Here is a 24581-nt window from a genome sequence, read left to right as displayed (position 1 = left end):
GGTTCAGAGGACAGATCTGGGCAGGTGGAGCTGGGGAGGCGGAGGGTTCAGAGGACAGATCTGGGCAGGTGGAGCTGGGGAGGCGGAGGGTTCAGAGGACAGATCTGGGTGGAGCTGGGGAGGCGGAGGGTTCAGAGGTCAGATCTGGGCAGGTGGAGCTGGGGAGGCGGAGGGTTCAGAGGACAGATCTGGGCAGAGGGTTCAGAGGACAGATCTGGGCAGGTGGAGCTGGGGAGGAGGAGGGTTCAGAGGACAGATCTGGGCAGGTGGAGCTGGGGAGGGGGAGGTGGAGCTGGGGAGGGGGAGGTGGAGGGTTCAGAGGACAGATCTGGGCAGGTGGAGCTGGGGAGGCGGAGGGTTCAGAGGACAGATCTGGGCAGGTGGAGCTGGGGAGGTGGAGGGTTCAGAGGACAGATCTGGGCAGGTGGAGCTGGGGAGGTGGAGGGTTCAGAGGACAGATCTGGGCAGGTGGAGATGGGGAGGTGGAGGGTTCAGAGGACAGATCTGGGCAGGTGGAGCTGGGGAGGTGGAGGGTTCAGAGGACAGATCTGGGCAGGTGGAGCTGGGGAGGAGGAGGGTTCAGAGGACAGATCTGGGCAGGTGGAGCTGGGGAGGTGGAGGGTTCAGAGGACAGATCTGGGCAGGTGGAGCTGGGGAGGTGGAGGGTTCAGAGGACAGATCTGGGCAGGTGGAGCTGGGGAAGCGGAGGGTTCAGAGGACAGATCTGGGCAGGTGGAGCTGGGGAGGAGGAGGGTTCAGAGGACAGATCTGGGCAGGTGGAGCTGGGGAGGGGGAGGTGGAGGTGGAGCTGGGGAGGTGGAGGGTTCAGAGGACAGATCTGGGCAGGTGGAGCTGGGGAGGCGGAGGGTTCAGAGGACAGATCTGGGCAGGTGGAGCTGGGGAGGTGGAGGGTTCAGAGGACAGATCTTGGCAGGTGGAGCTGGGGAGGTGGAGGGTTCAGAGGACAGATCTGGGCAGGTGGAGATGGGGAGGTGGAGGGTTCAGAGGACAGATCTGGGCAGGTGGAGCTGGGGAGGTGGAGGGTTCAGAGGACAGATCTGGGCAGGTGGAGCTGGGGAGGAGGAGGGTTCAGAGGACAGATCTGGGCAGGTGGAGCTGGGGAGGTGGAGGGTTCAGAGGACAGATCTGGGCAGGTGGAGCTGGGGAGGTGGAGGGTTCAGAGGACAGATCTGGGCAGGTGGAGCTGGGGAAGCGGAGGGTTCAGAGGACAGATCTGGGCAGGTGGAGCTGGGGAGGCGGAGGGTTCAGAGGACAGATCTGGGCAGGTGGAGCTGGGGAGGCGGAGGGTTCAGAGGACAGATCTGGGCAGGTGGAGCTGGGGAGGAGGAGGGTTCAGAGGACAGATCTGGGCAGGTGGAGCTGGGGAGGTGGAGCTGGGGAGGTGGAGGGTTCAGAGGACAGATCTGGGCAGGTGGAGCTGGGGAGGCGGAGGGTTCAGAGGACAGATCTGGGCAGGTGGAGCTGGGGAGGTGGAGGGTTCAGAGGGAGGCACAGGGTTCAGAGGACAGATCTGGGCAGGTGGAACTGGGGAGGTGGAGGGTTCAGAGGACAGATCTGGGCAGGTGGAGCTGGGGAGGAGGAGGGCTCAGAAGACAGATCTGGGCAGGTGGAGCTGGGGAGGCGGAGGGTTCAGAGGACAGATCTGGGCAGGTGGAGCTGGGGAGGAGGAGGGTTCAGAGGACAGATCTGGGCAGGTGGAGCTGGGGAGGTGGAGGGTTCAGAGGACAGATCTGGGCAGGTGGAGCTGGGGAGGTGGAGGGTTTAGAGGACAGATCTGGGCAGGTGGAGCTGGGGAGGTGGAGGGTTCAGAGGACAGATCTGGGCAGGTGGAGCTGGGGAGGCGGAGGGTTCAGAGGACAGATCTGGGCAGGTGGAGCTGGGGAGGAGGAGGGTTCAGAGGACAGATCTGGGCAGGTGGAGCTGGGGAGGAGGAGGGTTCAGAGGACAGATCTGGGCAGGTGGAGCTGGGGAGGTGGAGGGTTCAGAGGACAGATCTGGGCAGGTGGAGCTGGGGAGGTGGAGGGTTCAGAGGGAGGCACAGGGTTCAGAGGACAGATCTGGGCAGGTGGAGCTGGGGAGGCGGAGGGTTCAGAGGACAGATCTGGGCAGGTGGAGATGGGGAGGTGGAGGGTTCAGAGGGAGGCACAGGGTTCAGAGGACAGATCTGGGCAGGTGGAGCTGGGGAGGCGGAGGGTTCAGAGGTCAGATCTGGGCAGGTGGAGCTGGGGAGGCGGAGGGTTCAAGAGGACAGATCTGGGCAGGTGGAGCTGGGGAGGCGGAGGGTTCAGAGGACAGATCTGGGCAGGTGGAGCTGGGGAGGCGGAGGGTTCAGAGGACAGATCTGGGCAGGTGGAGCTGGGGAGGCGGAGGGTTCAGAGGACAGATCTGGGCAGGTGGAGCTGGGGAGGCGGAGGGTTCAGAGGACAGATCTGGGCAGGTGGAGCTGGGGAGGCGGAGGGTTCAGAGGACAGATATGGGCAGGTGGAGCTGGGGAGGTGGAGGGGTTCAGAGGTCAGATCTGGGCAGGTGGAGCTGGGGAGGTGGAGGGTTCAGAGGACAGATCTGGGCAGGTGGAGCTGGAGGGTTCAGAGGTCAGATCTGGGCAGGTGGAGCTGGGGAGGCGGAGGGTTCAGAGGACAGATCTGGGCAGGTGGAGCTGGGGAGGCGGAGGGTTCAGAGGTCAGATCTGGGCAGGTGGAGCTGGGGAGGCGGAGGGTTCAAGAGGACAGATCTGGGCAGGTGGAGCTGGGGAGGCGGAGGGTTCAGAGGACAGATCTGGGCAGGTGGAGCTGGGGAGGCGGAGGGTTCAGAGGACAGATCTGGGCAGGTGGAGCTGGGGAGGCGGAGGGTTCAGAGGACAGATCTGGGCAGGTGGAGCTGGGGAGGCGGAGGGTTCAGAGGACAGATCTGGGCAGGTGGAGCTGGGGAGGCGGAGGGTTCAGAGGACAGATCTGGGTGGAGCTGGGGAGGCGGAGGGTTCAGAGGTCAGATCTGGGCAGGTGGAGCTGGGGAGGCGGAGGGTTCAGAGGACAGATCTGGGCAGAGGGTTCAGAGGACAGATCTGGGCAGGTGGAGCTGGGGAGGAGGAGGGTTCAGAGGACAGATCTGGGCAGGTGGAGCTGGGGAGGGGGAGGTGGAGCTGGGGAGGGGGAGGTGGAGGGTTCAGAGGACAGATCTGGGCAGGTGGAGCTGGGGAGGCGGAGGGTTCAGAGGACAGATCTGGGCAGGTGGAGCTGGGGAGGTGGAGGGTTCAGAGGACAGATCTGGGCAGGTGGAGCTGGGGAGGTGGAGGGTTCAGAGGACAGATCTGGGCAGGTGGAGATGGGGAGGTGGAGGGTTCAGAGGACAGATCTGGGCAGGTGGAGCTGGGGAGGTGGAGGGTTCAGAGGACAGATCTGGGCAGGTGGAGCTGGGGAGGAGGAGGGTTCAGAGGACAGATCTGGGCAGGTGGAGCTGGGGAGGTGGAGGGTTCAGAGGACAGATCTGGGCAGGTGGAGCTGGGGAGGTGGAGGGTTCAGAGGACAGATCTGGGCAGGTGGAGCTGGGGAAGCGGAGGGTTCAGAGGACAGATCTGGGCAGGTGGAGCTGGGGAGGAGGAGGGTTCAGAGGACAGATCTGGGCAGGTGGAGCTGGGGAGGGGGAGGTGGAGGTGGAGCTGGGGAGGTGGAGGGTTCAGAGGACAGATCTGGGCAGGTGGAGCTGGGGAGGCGGAGGGTTCAGAGGACAGATCTGGGCAGGTGGAGCTGGGGAGGTGGAGGGTTCAGAGGACAGATCTGGGCAGGTGGAGCTGGGGAGATGGAGGGTTCAGAGGACAGATCTGGGCAGGTGGAGATGGGGAGGTGGAGGGTTCAGAGGACAGATCTGGGCAGGTGGAGCTGGGGAGGTGGAGGGTTCAGAGGACAGATCTGGGCAGGTGGAGCTGGGGAGGAGGAGGGTTCAGAGGACAGATCTGGGCAGGTGGAGCTGGGGAGGTGGAGGGTTCAGAGGACAGATCTGGGCAGGTGGAGCTGGGGAGGTGGAGGGTTCAGAGGACAGATCTGGGCAGGTGGAGCTGGGGAAGCGGAGGGTTCAGAGGACAGATCTGGGCAGGTGGAGCTGGGGAGGCGGAGGGTTCAGAGGACAGATCTGGGCAGGTGGAGCTGGGGAGGCGGAGGGTTCAGAGGACAGATCTGGGCAGGTGGAGCTGGGGAGGAGGAGGGTTCAGAGGACAGATCTGGGCAGGTGGAGCTGGGGAGGTGGAGCTGGGGAGGTGGAGGGTTCAGAGGACAGATCTGGGCAGGTGGAGCTGGGGAGGAGGAGGGTTCAGAGGACAGATCTGGGCAGGTGGAGCTGGGGAGGCGGAGGGTTCAGAGGACAGATCTGGGCAGGTGGAGCTGGGGAGGAGGAGGGTTCAGAGGACAGATCTGGGCAGGTGGAGCTGGGGAGGTGGAGGGTTCAGAGGACAGATCTGGGCAGGTGGAGCTGGGGAGGTGGAGGGTTTAGAGGACAGATCTGGGCAGGTGGAGCTGGGGAGGTGGAGGGTTCAGAGGACAGATCTGGGCAGGTGGAGCTGGGGAGGCGGAGGGTTCAGAGGACAGATCTGGGCAGGTGGAGCTGGGGAGGAGGAGGGTTCAGAGGACAGATCTGGGCAGGTGGAGCTGGGGAGGAGGAGGGTTCAGAGGACAGATCTGGGCAGGTGGAGCTGGGGAGGAGGAGGGTTCAGAGGACAGATCTGGGCAGGTGGAGCTGGGGAGGTGGAGCTGGGGAGGTGGAGGGTTCAGAGGACAGATCTGGGCAGGTGGAGCTGGGGAGGTGGAGGGTTCAGAGGGAGGCACAGGGTTCAGAGGACAGATCTGGGCAGGTGGAGCTGGGGAGGCGGAGGGTTCAGAGGACAGATCTGGGCAGGTGGAGCTGGGGAGGTGGAGGGTTCAGAGGGAGGCACAGGGTTCAGAGGACAGATCTGGGCAGGTGGAGGTGCTCTGAACCCTGATCTTGCGTACGATCATTCTGGAGACCGAGACGTTTGCAACACCGATGGAGATCTGAAGAACTGATGAAGGAAAACCACTTTAATATTAATCATGAGTCCTAATCATAAATACAGTGCATGTTCACAATAACAGTTTAAATACATAAAGAATGATGTAAACCCTGTTTTACTTTTGATATTCTCAGTTAGATTAAATATGCTATTCTTATGAATGGAGTTAAGCACTTAAATGACATGAAATCATTTCAGAGAAGTTACAAGATTTTTTATATTCGAATAAATAGAAATATTAGTAGTGGATGCGCTGCTGTTGAACACTTTTCCTGTGTCATGCTGTGTTTTACTGTTTGCTCAGCGCATGAGAATAACTCATGATCTGAGGAAATATTTTCACACAAATAATGATCAATAATACACAATAAGGCCTATCTGTTGAAATAAAAAATATAAAGCAATTAAAAATACTATTTGGCCAGTGGAAAAGATTGAGAAAAACTTTCTCTGAAATGTATTTTATACTATTTGATTTATTCAAACACAAGGCGAGGATCGGCTACTAAATGATTTTTAGTGATGTAAAGAGACGCACATCCGTATCTCATATTCTCCTAATGTCTTGTACTGTTAAACATGGGATCACGTGGATGAATATGCATATGCAAATGATATGCAGATGAGGATATGCATAGTAAAACGAGGCGTTGTAAACTCATATATGGTTATTTCGGGGAGGAGACGCATGTTCACAATCTCCCTCTGACTGGGATTATAAAGGGAATTCTGCACAGGTTCTGGCGTACGCACGCTTTTATACGTCTGAATATTTTTTGCCGTACGCCATTTTTGGCTTTCGGGCGCACGTACACTTTTAGTAAAGATCCTACAAACAGGTTTATAAATGAGAGCCCAGATCCGGCCCACATCCGGGCCGTGTGGAATCCCTGTGTTCCAGATGTGGGCCGGATCTGGGCCGACACTATGTTGCTGTCTGGGCTGTATAAACCGTATGATATTCGGCTGTGGACAGCGTCTTCTGGTGCGACACACTGCATTATAGGTATTCTCTGGCGGTTCTACACGTGGTATTGCAGTGCATTATGGGATTGAATGAGTGCACTCAATAATGTATACCACAACAAAATGGCTGTCTCTTCAAACTGTGAGTGTGTTCAACACAGCAAGTGCACTTTTCAGAAAACCTCCTCGAGTGTTCAGCAGATCTGTGGCTCAGATCATCATCAGGATATACTACATCATATTCATCACATTTTCAACCAATGCATTAACAGATTTGATGGCAAGACGGATCTGAGGCTGTATCTCATGGGACTTCACATGTGGAATCGTCCCCTGGCTAAACCATATGTGCTGACAGCATGTTTGTCATAAATAAATGGCTTATAACACAGTTAAAGCTTTGCGTGACATGCTTGATCCTGTAATTGGCATATTCTGCAACTTTCATAATTATACTTACAATACACTACAAAAATGTTTCATTGCAGTTCCGTATAGGTGACAGCCTTTTAACTGAGTTTCAGGAGCCATTATTAATAAAGCCAGATGGTGAACAACCCAGAGCAACCCGGATGAATCAACACTTCGACGGAATAAAAACACAGATGCGTTGTGTAGTGAGTGTGTGTGTGTGAATGAGTGAGTGATGATGGCTATACCTGAAATAAACACAAATAGCTCATCCTATTATTAGCATCTCACGCCGGAGATCAGATATAGACTGATGTAAATATGAGTCATGCTGAACTGAAGAACGGATGAATGAGTCGCTGTATTGCAGTGCTATCAATTCTTCATGTGAAAGCACTTACAGTCGGAGCTCCTCTCACCCTCCATCACACACACACACACACACACACACACACACACACATATATATATATAACACACCGACAGCCATTTGCAGAGAGGAAGAAACACTCGCGGACGGTGATATCTGAAGAGAAACAGACTCATGAATACACACGAGTATTATTTACTTTATTGCTAATCGTTTTATTAACAGAAAATAATCTGAAATCATGTGATTTGAGTCATTAGATAGATAGGTATGTCTCCAGCACACTTCTATAGCAAACGTGCAACCAGCCACGAATATGACGCTGTGTTTGTAATTCCTCATGAATGCAGCGCGCGCGCCCGAGACAATATTCAAACGCGTGACAGTAAATACATGTGAGAACAATTCTCATCTCATTCACACGATCATATACAATTCTCTCTCTCTCTCTCTCTCTCTCTCTCTCTCTCTCTCTCTCTGTGTGACTGTTTGGAGGAAAAAAAAAGTTTAAATGAGGATTGTAAATTTTATTAAATAATTTGCTAAATTATAAGAATTTATGAGTTTTTGTGTGGATATATATGAGTATTTGTGTACATTTGAGAAAATAGAAAGCCTATGAGATAGTATGAGATTTTATTTATTTATTGTAATTTTTATGTTTTTTTTTTTCAAATTAATTAATTATTTTATTTATTTTTTATGTAAATAATGAAATTAAAAAAAATATATATATAGCCTATACAAATTAAAAGGATTTGTTATGGTTAAATTTGGGTTGAGTAATGTCTATACGGTGTAATTATAAATAAAGGTGTGTTAAAGGTCTCTCTCGAGGCTCAGGTGTGTCGATCTCTGATCTGAACACGTCAGCACTTTGATATCGCTGTCTTTAATGCCCTGTTCTTGTGTTCGTGTTCAGAGATCGTAGCCTAGAAACGAGCATCAGCATCAGCATCATCATCATCATCCTCCTCCGTTCCGCTCAGCTTCTCGCTGTCAAACCTTGATCATATTCGATGAGGAAAGCGAACGCAAGCATGCATGGCCTTTTAGCGTGTATATGTAGTGCAATAACGCGGTTCTTACCGATGCACCCCCGCCCTGGGTTCGAGTCCAGCCCCGGCCGCTGCGCCATTGACGGGCTTCAGGATCTGTCCAGAGCCCAGCGGTGCTGAACCAGTCATGCCCAGCACAGCGGCCCCATCCCCGGCCTCCAGGCTCGCCTCGTTACCCATGCTCGGATCCGGCGAGCAGGCCGATTATGTTTTCTATTTATAATAAAGTCAGGGAACGCAATTATATAAAAAGATCCGCTCAGCGCCGATGTTCCACCGCCATCATCATCATCATCACTCTCTCTCCTGCGCATTCAGTGCGCTCGAGCTCGGGTGGGAGGAGACACACACATCCAGCAACTACAGTACGCGCGCGTGCACGCCTCACATGCATATACATCAATGCATATATTTATATATGCACATCTACTTCCAGGTCTATATCACCAACATCATATACTCGCTCTTCTATTGTGAGTCGAAAACTAGGGCAGAAAATCTCCTATTAAGCTTCACGTGGGCTGCACTTCCACAGGCAATCCACCCAGAAAGCTTTTAGTCTTCCTTCTTCAGCACAGTCATTGTGGTTACTGTGCTCTTATGAGATCTGGAGGCTACACAGCAGTAATGTATAGCCTACTCTCTGAGTGTAGAGAATCAGCTGGCATTGCATAAGCTGCGCGTGAATTTCAAGATGCTGTTGACTGGCTCTGCTGATGCTCGAGCGCAATAACTCATTTCACACACACACACACAGACAGACAGATTACACAACATAATATAAGTTAATTCAGTTTTTTTCTAGTAATAAAGTAGGTTTGCTTGCAGTTTAAATCGTAACATTTAATTATAATTTAAAATTAATTAACTAAAATAAGTCATTAAACCTAAATCGGTAAAATGATCCCATGATGGGAATCTGTATATGAAGCACCTGACGGATCTAAGGCTCTATATAACACTTTCTTCAGTGCAGATTGTCAGTGTTTACCACTAGAGGACATCGCATCCATTAATGTTTCTAGATTTGTGGAGTAAAAGTTAAAGTTTTTATTTTGAAGTAAGAGATAAAATTAGACCCTTGGGGTAAGATGGGTCACCCAGAATTGGCTCTGTTGCTGGTGTTATTAAATGTAATAATTATTGTAATTAATGGGATTATTATTTATTATTTCCATGAATTAAATGTACATTTCAGACATCTTTGCATTCATTAAAACCTATAGATTAATATAGTGAAATCATTAAATTTATTTCTATTATGACATATCCTCAATTAAAATATGGGCAATTAAATATGTAAATATTCATACGCCTGTACACAAAGTCCGAATAATTTTACCTTTCAGACGAATCTCTTTTCCTGGGATTCTGCTTTGTCTGTCATTTGTTATTCAATTACTATCAACTAAATTATCAAAATTGAATTTTAAATACAATAGTTTATTTAGTATTTTACATTAACGACACTTTTAAAATATATACAAATATGAATAATTAAATCAAAAGTCATTTATACATTCTTTAAAGGTTCCAGTGGAGAACATCTTTCCCCAATATTTGACATTTTGTGCTATAAACAAGTAAATGAGCAAATGTTTCTATTTATTTCCTGTAATAACACACTGGCTGACGCATCATTATCACCCTGCACATGATAAACTTATATCCAAATATGTTACGGTTTAAAAGTAAATGCACATTGTTATTAGGGAGGGGGGCTTTATCTTCCCCCATGTGACCCTATACATCAGGTAAACTTGAAAACTCGAAATGTGTTCGTTAGTACAGTTATGGCGCTTTCCACTGCATGCTACGGCTCACTGTAATAAAACCACCTCAGTTGAGGTTCCAAGCGAGCCGTAGTGATGCTAAAATGTGCACTAAAAAACTACTGTTAAATTTACGGTAAAAAACTGGCAGCTCTGTGGTTGCCAGAAATTTACCGTAAAAAAAAACATTTCATTAACTGATATGATGTTAATTTACCAACTTATTGAAATACTTAATATCAGATTTGAACCACTGTATTACACTGATAACCACCAATCACAGTGGTGACGAGTCACATGAAGAATCAAAGCTCTTCACAAGTAGCTTTTCCACAACCTAAAAGGGACAATATTAACATATAGGAGGTCATTCCAGTGTCATTCACACAAACACTAAACACCATCATGGTAACACACATGAAATTTAGAAAAATGCAATAAATATTTAACAACATAAGATATAACATAAAATCCTAATGTACATAACTGATTAGAAAAAAACTAAGAAAAACTATTAAGAAACATAGTTATTTAAACGAAAATACATCAAATGTGAAGTTTCACGCAGGGAATTGTGGGAATGTCAATTTACGTTTTTTTTTCACTGTAAATTACATAATGACGTTCTTTTTCACTTTCAAAAACTGTATATTTAACAGTATTTTACTGTAAAATTACATTAAATGTACGGTTCGATTTCACCGTTTTCATCTTTTACTGTTAAAATCACGATAATGTTTTGAACTAGTATCTGGTACTTTTTTTGGCACCACCTCAATTGCGTTTCCAAGCGAGCCGTAGTTATACTATAATGTGACGCGTAAACACTGCTGATCACTGATTGGTCAGAGAATCGTCACTACCAGCGTCATTGGATTTGCGACACAAGACACCAAACCCGCTAGATTTAAAGTCAGCAACAGCCACCTTTTTTAAACGACTGTCACACGCAACTTGAATAAAGAAACGACTGTACAGTGGTCAGTAGACGAGGTGTCGGCGCAACTATAACGATCAGTCTATAATCACACACACTTTCAACCGGTTCTAAACTGAGTCGAGTCGTGCCACGCCGTAAGAGGTTTAGTAAAAGAAATATTATATTTACATTTGAGGAATACAACAAGCAATTCATCTAAAACTCTTATGCTATCATGTAGTATCGCAGTGTTTATTCTAAATGATTTATGGGTGCAGATCATAATTGTTTTAATAATCTTGAATCAGAATAACTTCCTCGTGCAGCGTCTCTTCTCGTCTCTGATGACATTTTAAAGCAGTAAAGCAAAAAAAGCAGGCCAATTAAAAAATGTCCTTTTAGCGTCACATACTTGAGACCCAAAGGTAGTAAAGAGTCATACACACACAAGACCGTAAATAAAACACATGACAAAATCTACAATTTGTAAATGTGCAGTGGCTAAAGAGAAGATGCTTATAATGGTGCTTCCATATGAATCACTGGCTTTTCTAGGTCAATGTTGCTCACATAATCAGGTCACGGTGAAGGAAGAATGCAGTTCCTGAAATGGGTTTAATAGAGGAGTTCGTTCAAGCACATCACAGTCTAGCTATCAAAGCAGATTTATAAGGAGAATCCTACACTTAGAGAAGATTGCCTTTAATCAGGTGATTTAATCTCAGTGTCGAGCTCAACTTCATGTACTAAAATACTCAAAGCTCGGTTTTCCCTTACACAAGAAATTGCAGCATCTCAAATGTTGGTTTGGTGGTTCTGACAAACACCAGCATCCGGAATTATTTGCGTATTAGATGTGCAAATGTTTACGGATATTTATTTAATCCAATACTGAATTCATGGAATTAATCGGGAATTAATCATAAATGATGAGTGAATGGGGCAACATCAACCATGAACCTGCTTCGTGAATGAATACAGGTCAAATTCTAGGCTGATTTCAATAGATGGAAAAAGTGAATTAAAATTCAAGCTGGTAAAGAGGTTGTTAAAGTAAGATGCTTTGACACGTCTGATGGCGCACGGACAGAAAGAGGTGCGGGGCCTTCCGAAGCGCCCCTGGCATCAGCATGTGAGATTATGTAATGCAACTGTTTCCTGTTTCACGAGTGCATCGTTCAGTGGAGCCAATGAGACGCAGAGTCACAGATCATACACACATCATACACACCCACAAGCTGGATACAAACAGAGAGGAGAGATGAGATGAGGAGAGGAGAGGAGAGGAGAGGAGGGGAGGGGATGGGAGAAGAGAGAGACGAGTAGGAGAGGAGAGGAAAGGAGAGAAAAGGAGAGGATGGGAGGGGAGAGGAGAAACGAGGAGGAGAGACGAGGAGAGGATGGGAGGGGAGAGGAGAGACAAGGAGGAGAGCAGAGGATGGGAGGGGAGAGACGAGGAGGAGAGCAGAGGATGGGAGGAGAGAGACGAGGAGGAGAGCAGAGGATGGGAGGGGAGAGACGAGGAGGAGAGCAGAGGATGGGAGGGGAGAGACGAGGAGGAGAGCAGAGGATGGGAGGGGAGAGGAGAGCAGAGGGTGGGAGGGGAGAGATGAGGAGGAGAGCAGAGGATGGGAGAGGAGAGGAGAGATGAGGAGGAGAGCAGAGGATGGGAGAGGAGAGCAGAGGGTGGGAGGGGAGAGATGAGGAGGAGAGCAGAGGATGGGAGGGGAGAGACGAGGAGGAGAGCAGAGGATGGGAGGAGAGAGACGAGGAGGAGAGCAGAGGATGGGAGGGGAGAGACGAGGAGGAGAGCAGAGGATGGGAGGGGAGAGACGAGGAGGAGAGCAGAGGATGGGAGGGGAGAGGAGAGCAGAGGGTGGGAGGGGAGAGATGAGGAGGAGAGCAGAGGATGGGAGAGGAGAGGAGAGATGAGGAGGAGAGCAGAGGATGGGAGAGGAGAGCAGAGGGTGGGAGGGGAGAGATGAGGAGGAGAGCAGAGGGTGGGAGGGGAGAGATGAGGGGGAGAGCAGAGGATGAGGGGGCAAGATGACGAGGAGAGCAGAGGATGGGAGGGGGAGGGGAGAGGGGAAGAGCAGAGGATGGGAGGGGAGAGGGGAAGAGCAGAGGATGGGAGGGGAGGGGAGAGGAGAGATTAGGGGGAGAGCAAAGGATGGGAGGGGAGAGATGAGGAGGAGAGCAGAGGATGGGAGGGGGGAGGGGAGGGGAAGAGCAGAGGATGGGAGGGGAGAAGATAGATGAGGGGAGAGCAGAGGATGGGAGAGGAGAGATGAGGGGGAGAGCAGAGGATGGGAGGGGAGGGGAGGGGAGGAGAGATGAGGGGGAGAGCAGAGGAGGGGAGAGATGAAAGGAGAGGATGGGAGAGATGAAAGGAGAGGAGAGATGAGAGAGACTAGGAGAGGAGAAGAGAGACAAGGGGAATTGGAGAGGATGGGAGGGGAGAGGAGAAATGAGGGAGAGAGCAGAGGATGGGAGGGGAGGAGAGATGAAAGGATGGGAGAGATGAGAGGAGAGACTAGGAGAGGAGAAGAGAGACGAGGAATGGAGAGGACGAGAGGAGAAACGAGGAGGAGAGCAGAGGACGGGAGGGGAGAGATTAGGAGAGGAAAAGGGAGGAGAGATGGGGAGAGGAGAGATTGAGAGAGGAGAGGACGGGAGGGGTGGATAAACAAGGAGGAAAGACGAGGAGGAGAGGACAGGACAGGAGGGGAGAGAAGAGACTAGGAGATAAAAAGGGAGGAGAGATGGGGAGAGAGAGGAGAGATGAGGAGGAGTGGAGAGGATGGGAGGGGAGAGGAGAAATGAGGAGGAGAGACTAGGAGAGGAAAAGAGAGGAGAGATGGAGAGAGGAGTAACGAGGAGGAGAGGATGGGAGGGGAGAGACGAGGAGGAGAGGAGAGATGGGGAGAGGAGGGGATGGAGGGGAGAGGATAAGGAGAGGAGAGACGAGGAGAGGGAGAGACAAGGAGAGACGATGAGAGTAGAGGGAGAGACAAGGAGAGAAGAGGAGAGGAAAGGATAAACGAGAGGAGAGACAAGGGAGGGGAGAGGAGAAACATGAAGAGGAGAGGGGGGAAGAGGTAGAGGAGAAACAAGAAGAGGAGAGACGAGGAGAGGGTGATGGAGAGCCAGTGTTGCTTCTCCATCCCTCAAAATTGTATCCTTATTGTTCTTTATATTATGCATGTTATAATTGTTCATGTGGGTTTTTGCTGTTTTATTTCCTGTTGTTAGAAGAGTGGGCCTAACCTCTATGTGCACACCCTGGGCGGTGGGGAAATACTCATTTTAACTAATTTCGGAAATATCAGTTGTGCAGATGAAAATATTTGTTTTTCTCCTTCCTGTATGTTGTTTTTATTGGTTGTTTTTAAAATCTCTGTCTTAACTATCATTGAGGGAACTTGCTGAAATGTATAGAGAGACAAGAGTTAGTTTTACAGAAAATGGTATGTTCCAATTAACTTATGCATTTAAGAGTGTTCAGAAGTGAGGCAGGGGAACAGAGAGTGGTTTTGAGCTTAATGCAAAAGTTCTTAATGCTGCTTGAACATGAGAAAATTCGGTCTCCAACAGTTAGTGAGAGAAGTTGGTGCTAATTTTAGTACCTCAACAGGGCTAGTTTTTAGACTGTTTGTCACATTTGTTTTTATTTTTGCTCTTGCCCACTGTTGTATGTACCTTGTATGTTGTATGAGAGGAGAAACAAGGAGAGGAGAAACAAGGAGAGGAGAAACAAGGAGAGGAGAGGGAGAGGAGAGATGATGAGAGGAGAGAAGAGGGAGAGGAGAGAAGAGACGAGTAGAGAAGAGGGTGAGGAGAGAAGAGGGAAAGGAGAGACAAGGAGAGGAGAGGAGAAACAAGGAGGGGAGACGAGGAGAGGAGAGAAGAAAAAAGGAGAGGAGAGATGAGGAGAGGGAGAGGAGAGACGAGGAGAGACAAAGAGAGGAGAGACGAGGAGAGAAGAGAAGAGGGAGAGGAGAGAAGAGGGAGAGGAGAGAAGAGAAGAGGGAGAGGAGAAACAAGGAGAGAAGAGACGAGGAGAGGAGAAACAAGGAGAGAAGAGACGAGGAGAGGAGAGAAGAGGGAGAAGAGAGAGAGGAGAAACAAGGAGAGGAGAGACGAGGAGAGGAAGAGGAGAGACGAGGAGAGGAGAAACAAGTAGAGGAGAGACGAGGAGAGGAGAGGGAGAGGAGAGACGAGGAGAGAAGAGGGAGAGGAGAGAGAGGAGAAAAAAGGAGAGGAGAGATGAGGAGATGAGAGACGAGGAGAGGAGAAACAAGGAGAGGAGAGACAAGGAGAGACGGGGAGAGACGAAACAAGGAGAGGAGAGATGAGGAGAGGAGAAAAAAGGAGAGGAGAAACAAGGAGAGGAGAGACGAGGAGAGGAAGAGGAGAGACGAGGAGAGGAAGAGGAGAGACGAGGAGAGGAGAGACGAGGAGAGGAGAAACGAGGAGAGGAGACGAGGAGAGGAGAAACGAGGAGAGGAGAGACGAGGAGAGGAAGAGGAGAGACGAGGAGAGGAGAAACAAGGAGAGGAGAGACGAGGAGAGGAGAGACGAGGAGAGGAAGAGGAGAGGGAGAGGAGAGACGAGGAGAGGAGAAACAAGGAGAGAAGAGACGAGGAGAGGAGAGACGAGGGAGAAGAGAGAGAGGAGAAACAAGGAGAGGAGAGACGAGGAGAGGAAGAGGAGAGACGAGGAGAGGAGAAACAAGTAGAGGAGAGACGAGGAGAGGAGAGGGAGAGGAGAGACGAGGAGAGAAGAGGGAGAGGAGAGAGAGGAGAAAAAAGGAGAGGAGAGATGAGGAGATGAGAGACGAGGAGAGGAGAAACAAGGAGAGGAGAGACAAGGAGAGACGGGGAGAGACGAAACAAGGAGAGGAGAGATGAGGAGAGGAGAAAAAAGGAGAGGAGAAACAAGGAGAGGAGAGACGAGGAGAGGAAGAGGAGAGACGAGGAGAGGAAGAGGAGAGACGAGGAGAGGAGAGACGAGGAGAGGAGAAACGAGGAGAGGAGACGAGGAGAGGAGAAACGAGGAGAGGAGAGACGAGGAGAGGAAGAGGAGAGACGAGGAGAGGAGAAACAAGGAGAGGAGAGACGAGGAGAGGAGAGATGAATAGAGGAAGAGGAGAGGGAGAGGAGAGACGAGGAGAGGAGAAACAAGGAGAGAAGAGACGAGGAGAGGAGAGACGAGGAGAGGAGAAACAAGGAGAGGAGAGACGAGGAGAGGAGAGACGAGGAGAGGAGAGGCGAAACGAGGAGAGGAAAAGGAGAGACGAGGAGAGACGGGGAGAGATGAGGAGAGGAGAAACAAGGAGAGGAGAAACAAGGAGAGGAGAGATGAGGAGATGAGAGATGAGGAGAGACGAGGAGAGGAAGAGGAGAGACGAGGAGAGGAGAAACAAGGAGAGGAGAAAAAAGGAGAGGAGAAACAAGGAGAGGAGAGACGAGGAGAGGAAGAGGAGAGACGAGGAGAGGAGAAACGAGGAGAGGAGACGAGGAGAGGAGAAACGAGGAGAGGAGAGACGAGGAGAGGAAGAGGAGAAACGAGGAGAGGAAGAGGAGAGACGAGGAGAGGAGAAACAAGGAGAGGAGAGACGAGGAGAGGAGAGATGAATAGAGGAAGAGGAGAGGGAGAGGAGAGACGAGGAGAGGAGAAACAAGGAGAGAAGAGACGAGGAGAGGAGAGGAGAGACGAGGAGAGGAGAAACAAGGAGAGGAGAGACGAGGAGAAACAAGGAGAGGAGAAACAAGGAGAGGAGAGACGAGGAGAGGAGGAACAAGGAGAGGAGAGACGAGGAGAGGAAGGGGAGAAACAAGGAGAGGAGAAACAAGGAGAGGAGAGACGAGGAGAGGGAGAGGAGAAACAAGGAGAGGAGAGACGAGGAGAGGTGAATAGAGGAAGAGGAGAGGGAGAGGAGAGACGAGGAGAGGAGAAACAAGGAGAGAAGAGACGAGGAGAGGAGAGACGAGGAGAGGAGAAACAAGGAGAGGAGAGACGAGGAGAGGAAGAGGATAGACGAGGAGAGGCGAAACGAGGAGAGGAAGAGGAGAGACGAGGAGAGACGGGGAGAGATGAGGAGAGGAGAAACAAGGAGAGGAGAGATGAGGAGATGAGAGATGAGGAGAGACGAGGAGAGGAAGAGGAGAGACGAGGAGAGACGGGGAGAGATGAGGAGAGGAGAAACAAGGAGAGGAGAAACAAGGAGAGGAGAGATGAGGAGATGAGAGATGAGGAGAGACGAGGAGAGGAAGAGGAGAGACGAGGAGAGGAGAGACGGGGAGAGACGAGGAGAGGAGAAACAAGGAGAGGAGAAACAAGGAGAGGAGAGATGAGGAGAGGAGAACAAAGGAGAGGAGAAACAAGGAGAGGAGAGACGAGGAGAGGAAGAGGAGAGACGAGGAGAGGAGAAACGAGGAGAGGAGACGAGGAGAGGAGAAACGAGGAGAGGAGAGACGAGGAGAGGAAGAGGAGAAACGAGGAGAGGAGAGACGAGGAGAGGAAGAGGAGAGACGAGGAGAGGAGAGACGAGGAGAGGAAGAGGAGAGACGAGGAGAGGAGAAACAAGGAGAGGAGAGACGAGGAGAGGAGAGACGAGGAGAGGAAGAGGAGAGACGAGGAGAGATGAGGAGAGGAGAAACAAGGAGAGGAGAGATGAGGAGATGAGGAGATGAGGAGAGGAAGAGGAGAGACGAGGAGAGGAGAAACAAGGAGAGGAGAGATGAGGAGACGAGGAGAGGAGAAACAAGGAGAGGAGAAACAAGGAGAGGAGAAACAAGGAGAGGAGAGACGAGGAGAGGCGAAACGAGGAGAGGAAGAGGAGAGACGGGGAGAGATGAGGAGAGGAGAAACAAGGAGAGGAGAGATGAGGAGATGAGGAGATGAGGAGAGGAAGAGGAGAGACGAGGAGAGGAGAGACGAGGAGAGGAAGAGGAGAGACGAGGAGAGGCGAAACGAGGAGAGGAAGAGGAGACACGGGGAGAGATGAGGAGAGGAGAAACAAGGAGAGGAGAAACAAGGAGAGGAGAGATGAGGAGATGAGAGATGAGGAGAGGAAGAGGAGAGACGAGGAGAGGAGAAATAAGGAGAGGAGAGACGAGGAGAAACAAGGAGAGGAGAAACAAGGAGAGGAGAGACGAGGAGAGGAGGAACAAGGAGAGGAGAGACGAGGAGAGGAAGGGGAGAAACAAGGAGAGGAGAAACAAGGAGAGGAGAGACGAGGAGAGGGAGAGGAGAGGAGAAACAAGGAGAGGAGAGGAGAAACAAGGAGAGGAGAGACGAGGAGAGGTGAATAGAGGAAGAGGAGAGGGAGAGGAGAGACGAGGAGAGGAGAAACAAGGAGAGAAGAGACGAGGAGAGGAGAGACGAGGAGAGGAGAAACAAGGAGAGGAGAGACGAGGAGAGGAAGAGGATAGACGAGGAGAGGCGAAACGAGGAGAGGAAGAGGAGAGACGAGGAGAGACGGGGAGAGATGAGGAGAGGAGAAACAAGGAGAGGAGAGACGAGGAGAGGAGAGACGAGGAGAGGAAGAGGAGAGACGAGGAGAGATGAGGAGAGGAGAAACAAGGAGAGGAGAGATGAGGAGATGAGGAGATGAGGAGAGGAAGAGGAGAGACGAGGAGAGGAGAGACGAGGAGAGGAAGAGGAGAGACGAGGAGAGGCGAAACGAGGAGAGGAAGAGGAGACACGGGGAGAGATGAGGAGAGGAGAAACAAGGAGAGGAGAAACAAGGAGAGGAGAGATGAGGAGATGAGAGATGAGGAGAGGAAGAGGAGAGACGAGGAGAGGAGAAATAAGGAGAGGAGAGACGAGGAGAAACAAGGAGAGGAGAAACAAGGAGAGGAGAGACGAGGAGAGGAGGAACAAGGAGAGGAGAGACGAGGAGAGGAAGGGGAGAAACAAGGAGAGGAGAAACAAGGAGAGGAGAGACGAGGAGAGGGAGAGGAGAGGAGAAACAAGGAGAGGAGAGGAGAAACAAGGAGAGGAGAGACGAGGAGAGGTGAATAGAGGAAGAGGAGAGGGAGAGGAGAGACGAGGAGAGGAGAAACAAGGAGAGAAGAGACGAGGAGAGGAGAGACGAGGAGAGGAGAAACAAGGAGAGGAGAGACGAGGAGAGGAAGAGGATAGACGAGGAGAGGCGAAACGAGGAGAGGAAGAGGAGAGACGAGGAGAGACGGGGAGAGATGAGGAGAGGAGAAACAAGGAGAGGAGAGATGAGGAGATGAGAGATGAGGAGAGACGAGGAGAGGAAGAGGAGAGACGAGGAGAGACGGGGAGAGATGAGGAGAGGAGAAACAAGGAGAGGAGAAACAAGGAGAGGAGAGATGAGGAGATGAGAGATGAGGAGAGACGAGGAGAGGAAGAGGAGAGACGAGGAGAGGAGAGACGGGGAGAGACGAGGAGAGGAGAAACAAGGAGAGGAGAAACAAGGAGAGGAGAGATGAGGAGAGGAGAACAAAGGAGAGGAGAAACAAGGAGAGGAGAGACGAGGAGAGGAAGAGGAGAGACGAGGAGAGGAGAAACGAGGAGAGGAGACGAGGAGAGGAGAAACGAGGAGAGGAGAGACGAGGAGAGGAAGAGGAGAAACGAGGAGAGGAGAGACGAGGAGAGGAAGAGGAGAGACGAGGAGAGGAGAGACGAGGAGAGGAAGAGGAGAGACGAGGAGAGGAGAAACAAGGAGAGGAGAAACAAGGAGAGGAGAGACGAGGAGAGGAGAGACGAGGAGAGGAAGAGGAGAGACGAGGAGAGATGAGGAGAGGAGAAACAAGGAGAGGAGAGATGAGGAGATGAGGAGAGGAAGAGGAGAGACGAGGAGAGGAGAAACAAGGAGAGGAGAGACGAGGAGACGAGGAGAGGAGAAACAAGGAGAGGAGAAACAAGGAGAGGAGAAACAAGGAGAGGAGAGACGAGGAGAGGCGAAACGAGGAGAGGAAGAGGAGAGACGGGGAGAGATGAGGAGAGGAGAAACAAGGAGAGGAGAGATGAGGAGATGAGGAGATGAGGAGAGGAAGAGGAGAGACGAGGAGAGGAGAAACAAGGAGAGGAGAGACGAGGAGACGAGGAGAGGAGAAACAAGGAGAGGAGAAACAAGGAGAGGAGAAACAAGGAGAGGAGAGACGAGGAGAGGCGAAACGAGGAGAGGAAGAGGAGAGACGGGGAGAGATGAGGAGAGGAGAAACAAGGAGAGGAGAGATGAGGAGATGAGGAGATGAGGAGAGGAAGAGAAGAGAGACGAGGAGAGGAGAAACAAGGAGAGGAGAGACGAGGAGACGAGGAGAGGAGAAACAAGGAGAGGAGAGACGAGGAGACGAGGAGAGGAGAAACAAGGAGAGGAGAAACAAGGAGAGGAGAGACGAGGAGAGGAGGAACAAGGAGAGGAGAGACGAGGAGAAGAAGGGGAGAAACAAGGAGAGGAGAAACAAGTTAATTCCAAACAAAGTAATATAAGTGTGTGCGCACTTGCAAATACGTCACTTTAGTTTTTTGTTTTTTTTTGTTACATGAATTTAAGTTGGGAAAAGATCTTTACTTGTATATACTTGTGTGTGTATATATATATATATATATATATATATATATATATATATATATATATATATATATATATATATATATATATATATCATTTATTATTATTTTTTACGATTATGTTGTGTTCATGATTTTCCCGTACCCGAAAATGATTGTTAATGTTATTGCATTGGACTAAAATTGACTGACTTTACTTTACATAATCTAACAACTTTCCAATTTTTTTTTAAATAATTATTTTGAGTTTTTTCCCCCACATTGTAACACTTGTAGTATTCCCAGTCAAAAATGACCCGCCTACAAAACAATTGCAGTAACACTTTATAATAACTGCATGCTATGAATCATTAATTCATCATTTATAAAGCATTAGACATTTATAAGCAGTTTATAAATACATATAGCTATAAATGCTGTATTCTTTGATTTTTAAGCATTTCTATAATGTTTAATAATTGTATTTTCATACTTTTTCTAAATTAAGTATTACATTATTTACAAAGCAGTTTAGGAATTGTCAGTGGTTCATAAGAACATTTAGAAAGTGCAAGTAAATGATTAATAAACTATTTAAATGTACATTTATGTATCATTTTATACAGACATTTAGTAATAGTTACTATAAATGCTTTATCATCATGTATTCCTACTGTAATTCAGGTAGTTATAAAACATTTAGTAGTTGTCAGTTAACTATTTTAGTGAGCTGATCTAAAGTGAGGACTATTTAAGCTTTTACAAATGAGATTTAAAGGATTTAATCTTTTTATTAACTTGTTTTCTTAAAATTAGGAGAGGTTTTGTATTTATTTTTGAAACTGATTGATCGTAGGCCTCATTGATCGGAGTCAAAAATGTAGAAAATCAGAGAAACAAGTAGTGTTCAGGAGTGTGTTCATCATGTTCATATATGTACATACGGGCTTGCAGACATAAAGGCCTGGGACCTGTGCATGTGTGGATACATGCATACTCGCGCACGCACACAAAATATTTTGAGTATTACAGGCTTTCTTTTTCACAGAGATGAACGTTATCCTCAAGTCATTGAGGCTCAGATCAATGAGGACTACAATCAATTTAAATCCTGATCGGACAAAAAACAAGCTGACAAAAAGATTAAATCCAATAATTGGTGATAAAATAGCGCTTTATAACGAGGGTTTTCAACAACAGAGGTGTGTGTAGACTTCATACATGCTGACACAGACGGATCTGTCAGTCTCTGGATCAGAAACCTTATTCAGTGAGTACATTATATTTGTCCTTTATAAAAAGTAATTCCATGGAAATAAAAAGTGGAAATACTGTAAGAACCCAGTGCGGTTATGCGGTTCGGAACATGCCATTTCGAGGTCAGTATTTTACCTTCATACACACGGGGAACTGAGAGTTTGATAACACTTAGCTATGTCACTCAAAAATAAAACCAAACAAATGTACTCTGGTTTATTGTAATAACATGTATAGTAAAAATATTTTTAATACATTCTGTACACAATGTTGCCTTAAGAGGTTTGCTTTTGGAAAGGCATGAACAAAAACATTAAACCATAAAGTAAATGAAGGCTGTACACAGATGCTTAAAAAAGTTTCACTTCCATGTGAAATGCAACGGTTACTTCCTCTTAAAGCACTGCAGATCCCCGGCGCCGCCGCCTCAGTCTTTACACGAGTTTAGATCAAAGGAAATTATTGCTCAGTCAACGTCTCAATCCAATCAGTCAGACGTGTAAAATCAAACAAAACTACCCTTCAAAAGCAAAAAATGCACGAGCTAAACGTCTAAGCAACTCGATTTCAGCCGCTTAGACTAAACTAAAGAGGTCACCTGAGGAGTGGTGGGCAGGTCAGAGGTCATCCAGTGGATCAGAGCTACCCAGAACTCCACCAGACACTGAAACACACGCAAACCGAAGCACATAAGACAGACACACACACGTGTGCGAAGGGTTTAACGCACGCCAGGTCTCTTTAACAGCGACCGGACATTCAAAGCAGGAAACGCTACTACCAAAAACACACATCCGACCAATGACGTTCGCTTCACACGAGCACACGAGATGCGGGACTTCCTGTCAGGTGTTCTCTGAGGCACAGCACGGGTCGAGCTCGTCTGATGTCACTTCCTGCAGAGTCACTCGTTCAGGGCGAGGATGATGTCGTCTTCCAGGTCCGAGTTATCAGAGCTGTCTGCTACGGGAAGAGGAGAACAACGTTTCAGAGATGAACTGAAGGAACTGACAGGAAATGATGAACTGTGAGAAATAAACTCACAACTACACAGAATTTTTTAGATAAAGAAAAATCACAATTACCTTTTTTATTCCATCAAACTTCCATAGCGAACTAACCATTTCAGCAAACTAACAATAGCTGTCAATAATAGTGCTTTTATATATTTTTTAATAGGGCATTTTTTAATTATCGGCACTGATCAAGACATATTTCTGTTTGGCTGATTATTGGGAAGTGGGACTTTTATTTTGACAGCGTCACAGAATCACTCCTATATTTCAGTTTGTATTTTTAACGGTCCAGTTTTATAATAAAAAGGAAAGTGCTATAATACTGTATAAAAATACCATCACTATGCTGTAAATATGCATTTATGTCATTTAAAGAAGTCTTTGAATTCATATATAAAACAAATGTAATGGACAAAGCTTGAGAGAGCAACTTTAAGTCAACTTTAAGTCAACTTTAAGTACATATTTGACTGGTCAATGTTCAAACGGGTCATGTCATTTATTATGTCATATTCACAGTGTACTATATTAGTTTGTATTAGTGTTTGTTTGAGCAAATGTGATTTCCAGTGCAAAATGACTTTGCAGATTACAGTTACAGTGTTTACTTAGTGTTTTTAACAATATCCTAATTTGTGGGGGGAAAAAAACACTATAATCTGGAGAGGATGGAGTCGTAACAGGGTTCGTACAGATGCTGTAAAAAGAAATTCCAGGCACTTTTCAAGTACCTTTTCATAAACATGTCTTTTTTTCAAGGGTTTTCCAGGACTTCAAATTCAAGTACTTTAAAGGGGTGGTTGATTATGATTTCACTTTTCTAACTTTAGTTAGTGTGTAATGTTGCTGTTTGAGCATAAACAACATCTGCAAAGTTACAGTGCTCAAAGTTCAAAGCAAAGGGAGATATTTGCTTTTACAGAAATCACTGTTTAAGGACTACAACAAACGGCTGGTAGAGACTACACCACATTCCTCCCGGGTTAGTGACATCACAAACCCTAGAATTTACATAAACCCCGCCCCCAGAACACGATTTATAGATTATGAAGACAGAATATGCTAATCAATGACTAGAAGTTAACTACACATCAGCTTCATAAATTCATCAACTAACCATTCAGAAATGTCCTGTTGCTTCTACATGTTGTCACTTCTTCTCGAGTCTCTCCATCATTGTCTGACTCCGGTTTGAACATAAAAGGCTAAAAGTTTTTGAAATGTTCAGTGCATGTGTGTGTGAGGTAAAAGGACACAAGCTATTGTAGCTCCGCCCCCTGTGCCAGGAGCAGCAGCTCATTTGCATTTAAAGGGACACAACGGTGTGTTTTTGCTCACCCTCAAAAAGTGACAATTTTAACATGCTATATAAAATATCTGTGGGGTATTTTGAGCTAAAACTTCACACACACACACACACTCTGGACATCAGACTTATTTTACATCTTGTGGAAAGGGCATTACACCACCCCTTTAAAGCAGCTTGTACGAACCCTGACATCATCATAATACTGGATGAATGTTGTCAAACTCACTGTTGTCCAGCACAAGCTCCACATCTCGCTCGTTATCATCAGAATCATCATCATCGTCGTCATCGTCATCATCATCATCATCGTCGTCGTCGTCGTCATCATCATCATCGTCATCATCAGCCTCTTCGTCCAGAAGGCGAGCCACCTCCTCATCGTCAGACGGAGAGAAGTCGTGCTCTCCATCCTCCTCTCCGTTGTTCTCGTTCAGCTCGGCCAGCAGCGGGTCAGTGTCGATGTCATCGATGTCATCATCAGAGTCATCGTCATCGTCTTCATCCTGATCATCCTCCTCCTGAAACACACACACAAACGAGTCTGGTGAGATCTGTGCAAAACCTGCTGAAGTTTAACAAGATCTCCATCACTTCAGTCGAAATGAGAAGCGACATTGCTGTGTGTGTATATATATATATATATATATATATACACACACACACACACACACACACACACACACACTAGTGCTGTCGAAATGGCTGAAAAGATAAATTCGAATTTCTTTCTTAAAGGGTTAGTTCACCCAAAAATGAAGATTCTGTCAGTAATTACTCCCCCTCATGTTGTTCAACCCCGTAAGACCTTCGTTCATCTTCGGAACACAAATTAAGATATTTTTGATTAAATCTGAGAGTTGTCTCACTCCTCCATAGGCTTCTAAGACATTATAACTTGCTGGCCCAGAAAATGTATTAAAGACATCGTTAATAT

General features: G+C 48.2%; 2 protein-coding genes across 6 annotated transcripts in view; both read right to left on the bottom strand.

Moving 5' to 3' along the window:
* Positions 1-8497, bottom strand: part of bsna (bassoon presynaptic cytomatrix protein a) — a 45506-nt gene extending 37009 nt beyond the window's left edge. Inside the window, 1 exon segment of the mRNA XM_079897577.1 lies at positions 7878-8497. Within this exon segment, the coding sequence (XP_079753703.1) occupies positions 7878-8026 (149 nt within the window). The 5' untranslated portion in view covers positions 8027-8497.
* A 13027-nt stretch (positions 8498-21524) lies between these two features.
* The window catches only part of dcaf1 (ddb1 and cul4 associated factor 1), a 55076-nt gene continuing 52019 nt past the window's right edge, over positions 21525-24581 (bottom strand). For 3 of the 5 annotated variants that reach the window (XM_079896316.1, XM_079896315.1, XM_079896318.1), the window contains 2 exons: positions 23874-24165; positions 21525-22285 (listed from right to left, as the gene is read on the bottom strand). In XM_079896316.1, coding sequence (XP_079752442.1) covers positions 22227-22285; positions 23874-24165 — 351 coding nt within the window. In that variant the 3' untranslated portion in view covers positions 21525-22226. The remainder of the gene's footprint in view (positions 22286-23873; positions 24166-24581) is intronic. The other 2 variants (XM_079896317.1, XM_079896319.1) reach the window with 1 other exon arrangement.

The sequence above is a fragment of the Squalius cephalus genome, assembly GCF_949319135.1.
Source record: "Squalius cephalus genome assembly, chromosome: 16".
NCBI lineage: Eukaryota > Metazoa > Chordata > Actinopteri > Cypriniformes > Leuciscidae > Squalius > Squalius cephalus.
The sequence above is the reverse complement of the archived record's forward strand: the minus strand, read 5'-3'. Positions and strand labels throughout refer to the sequence as shown.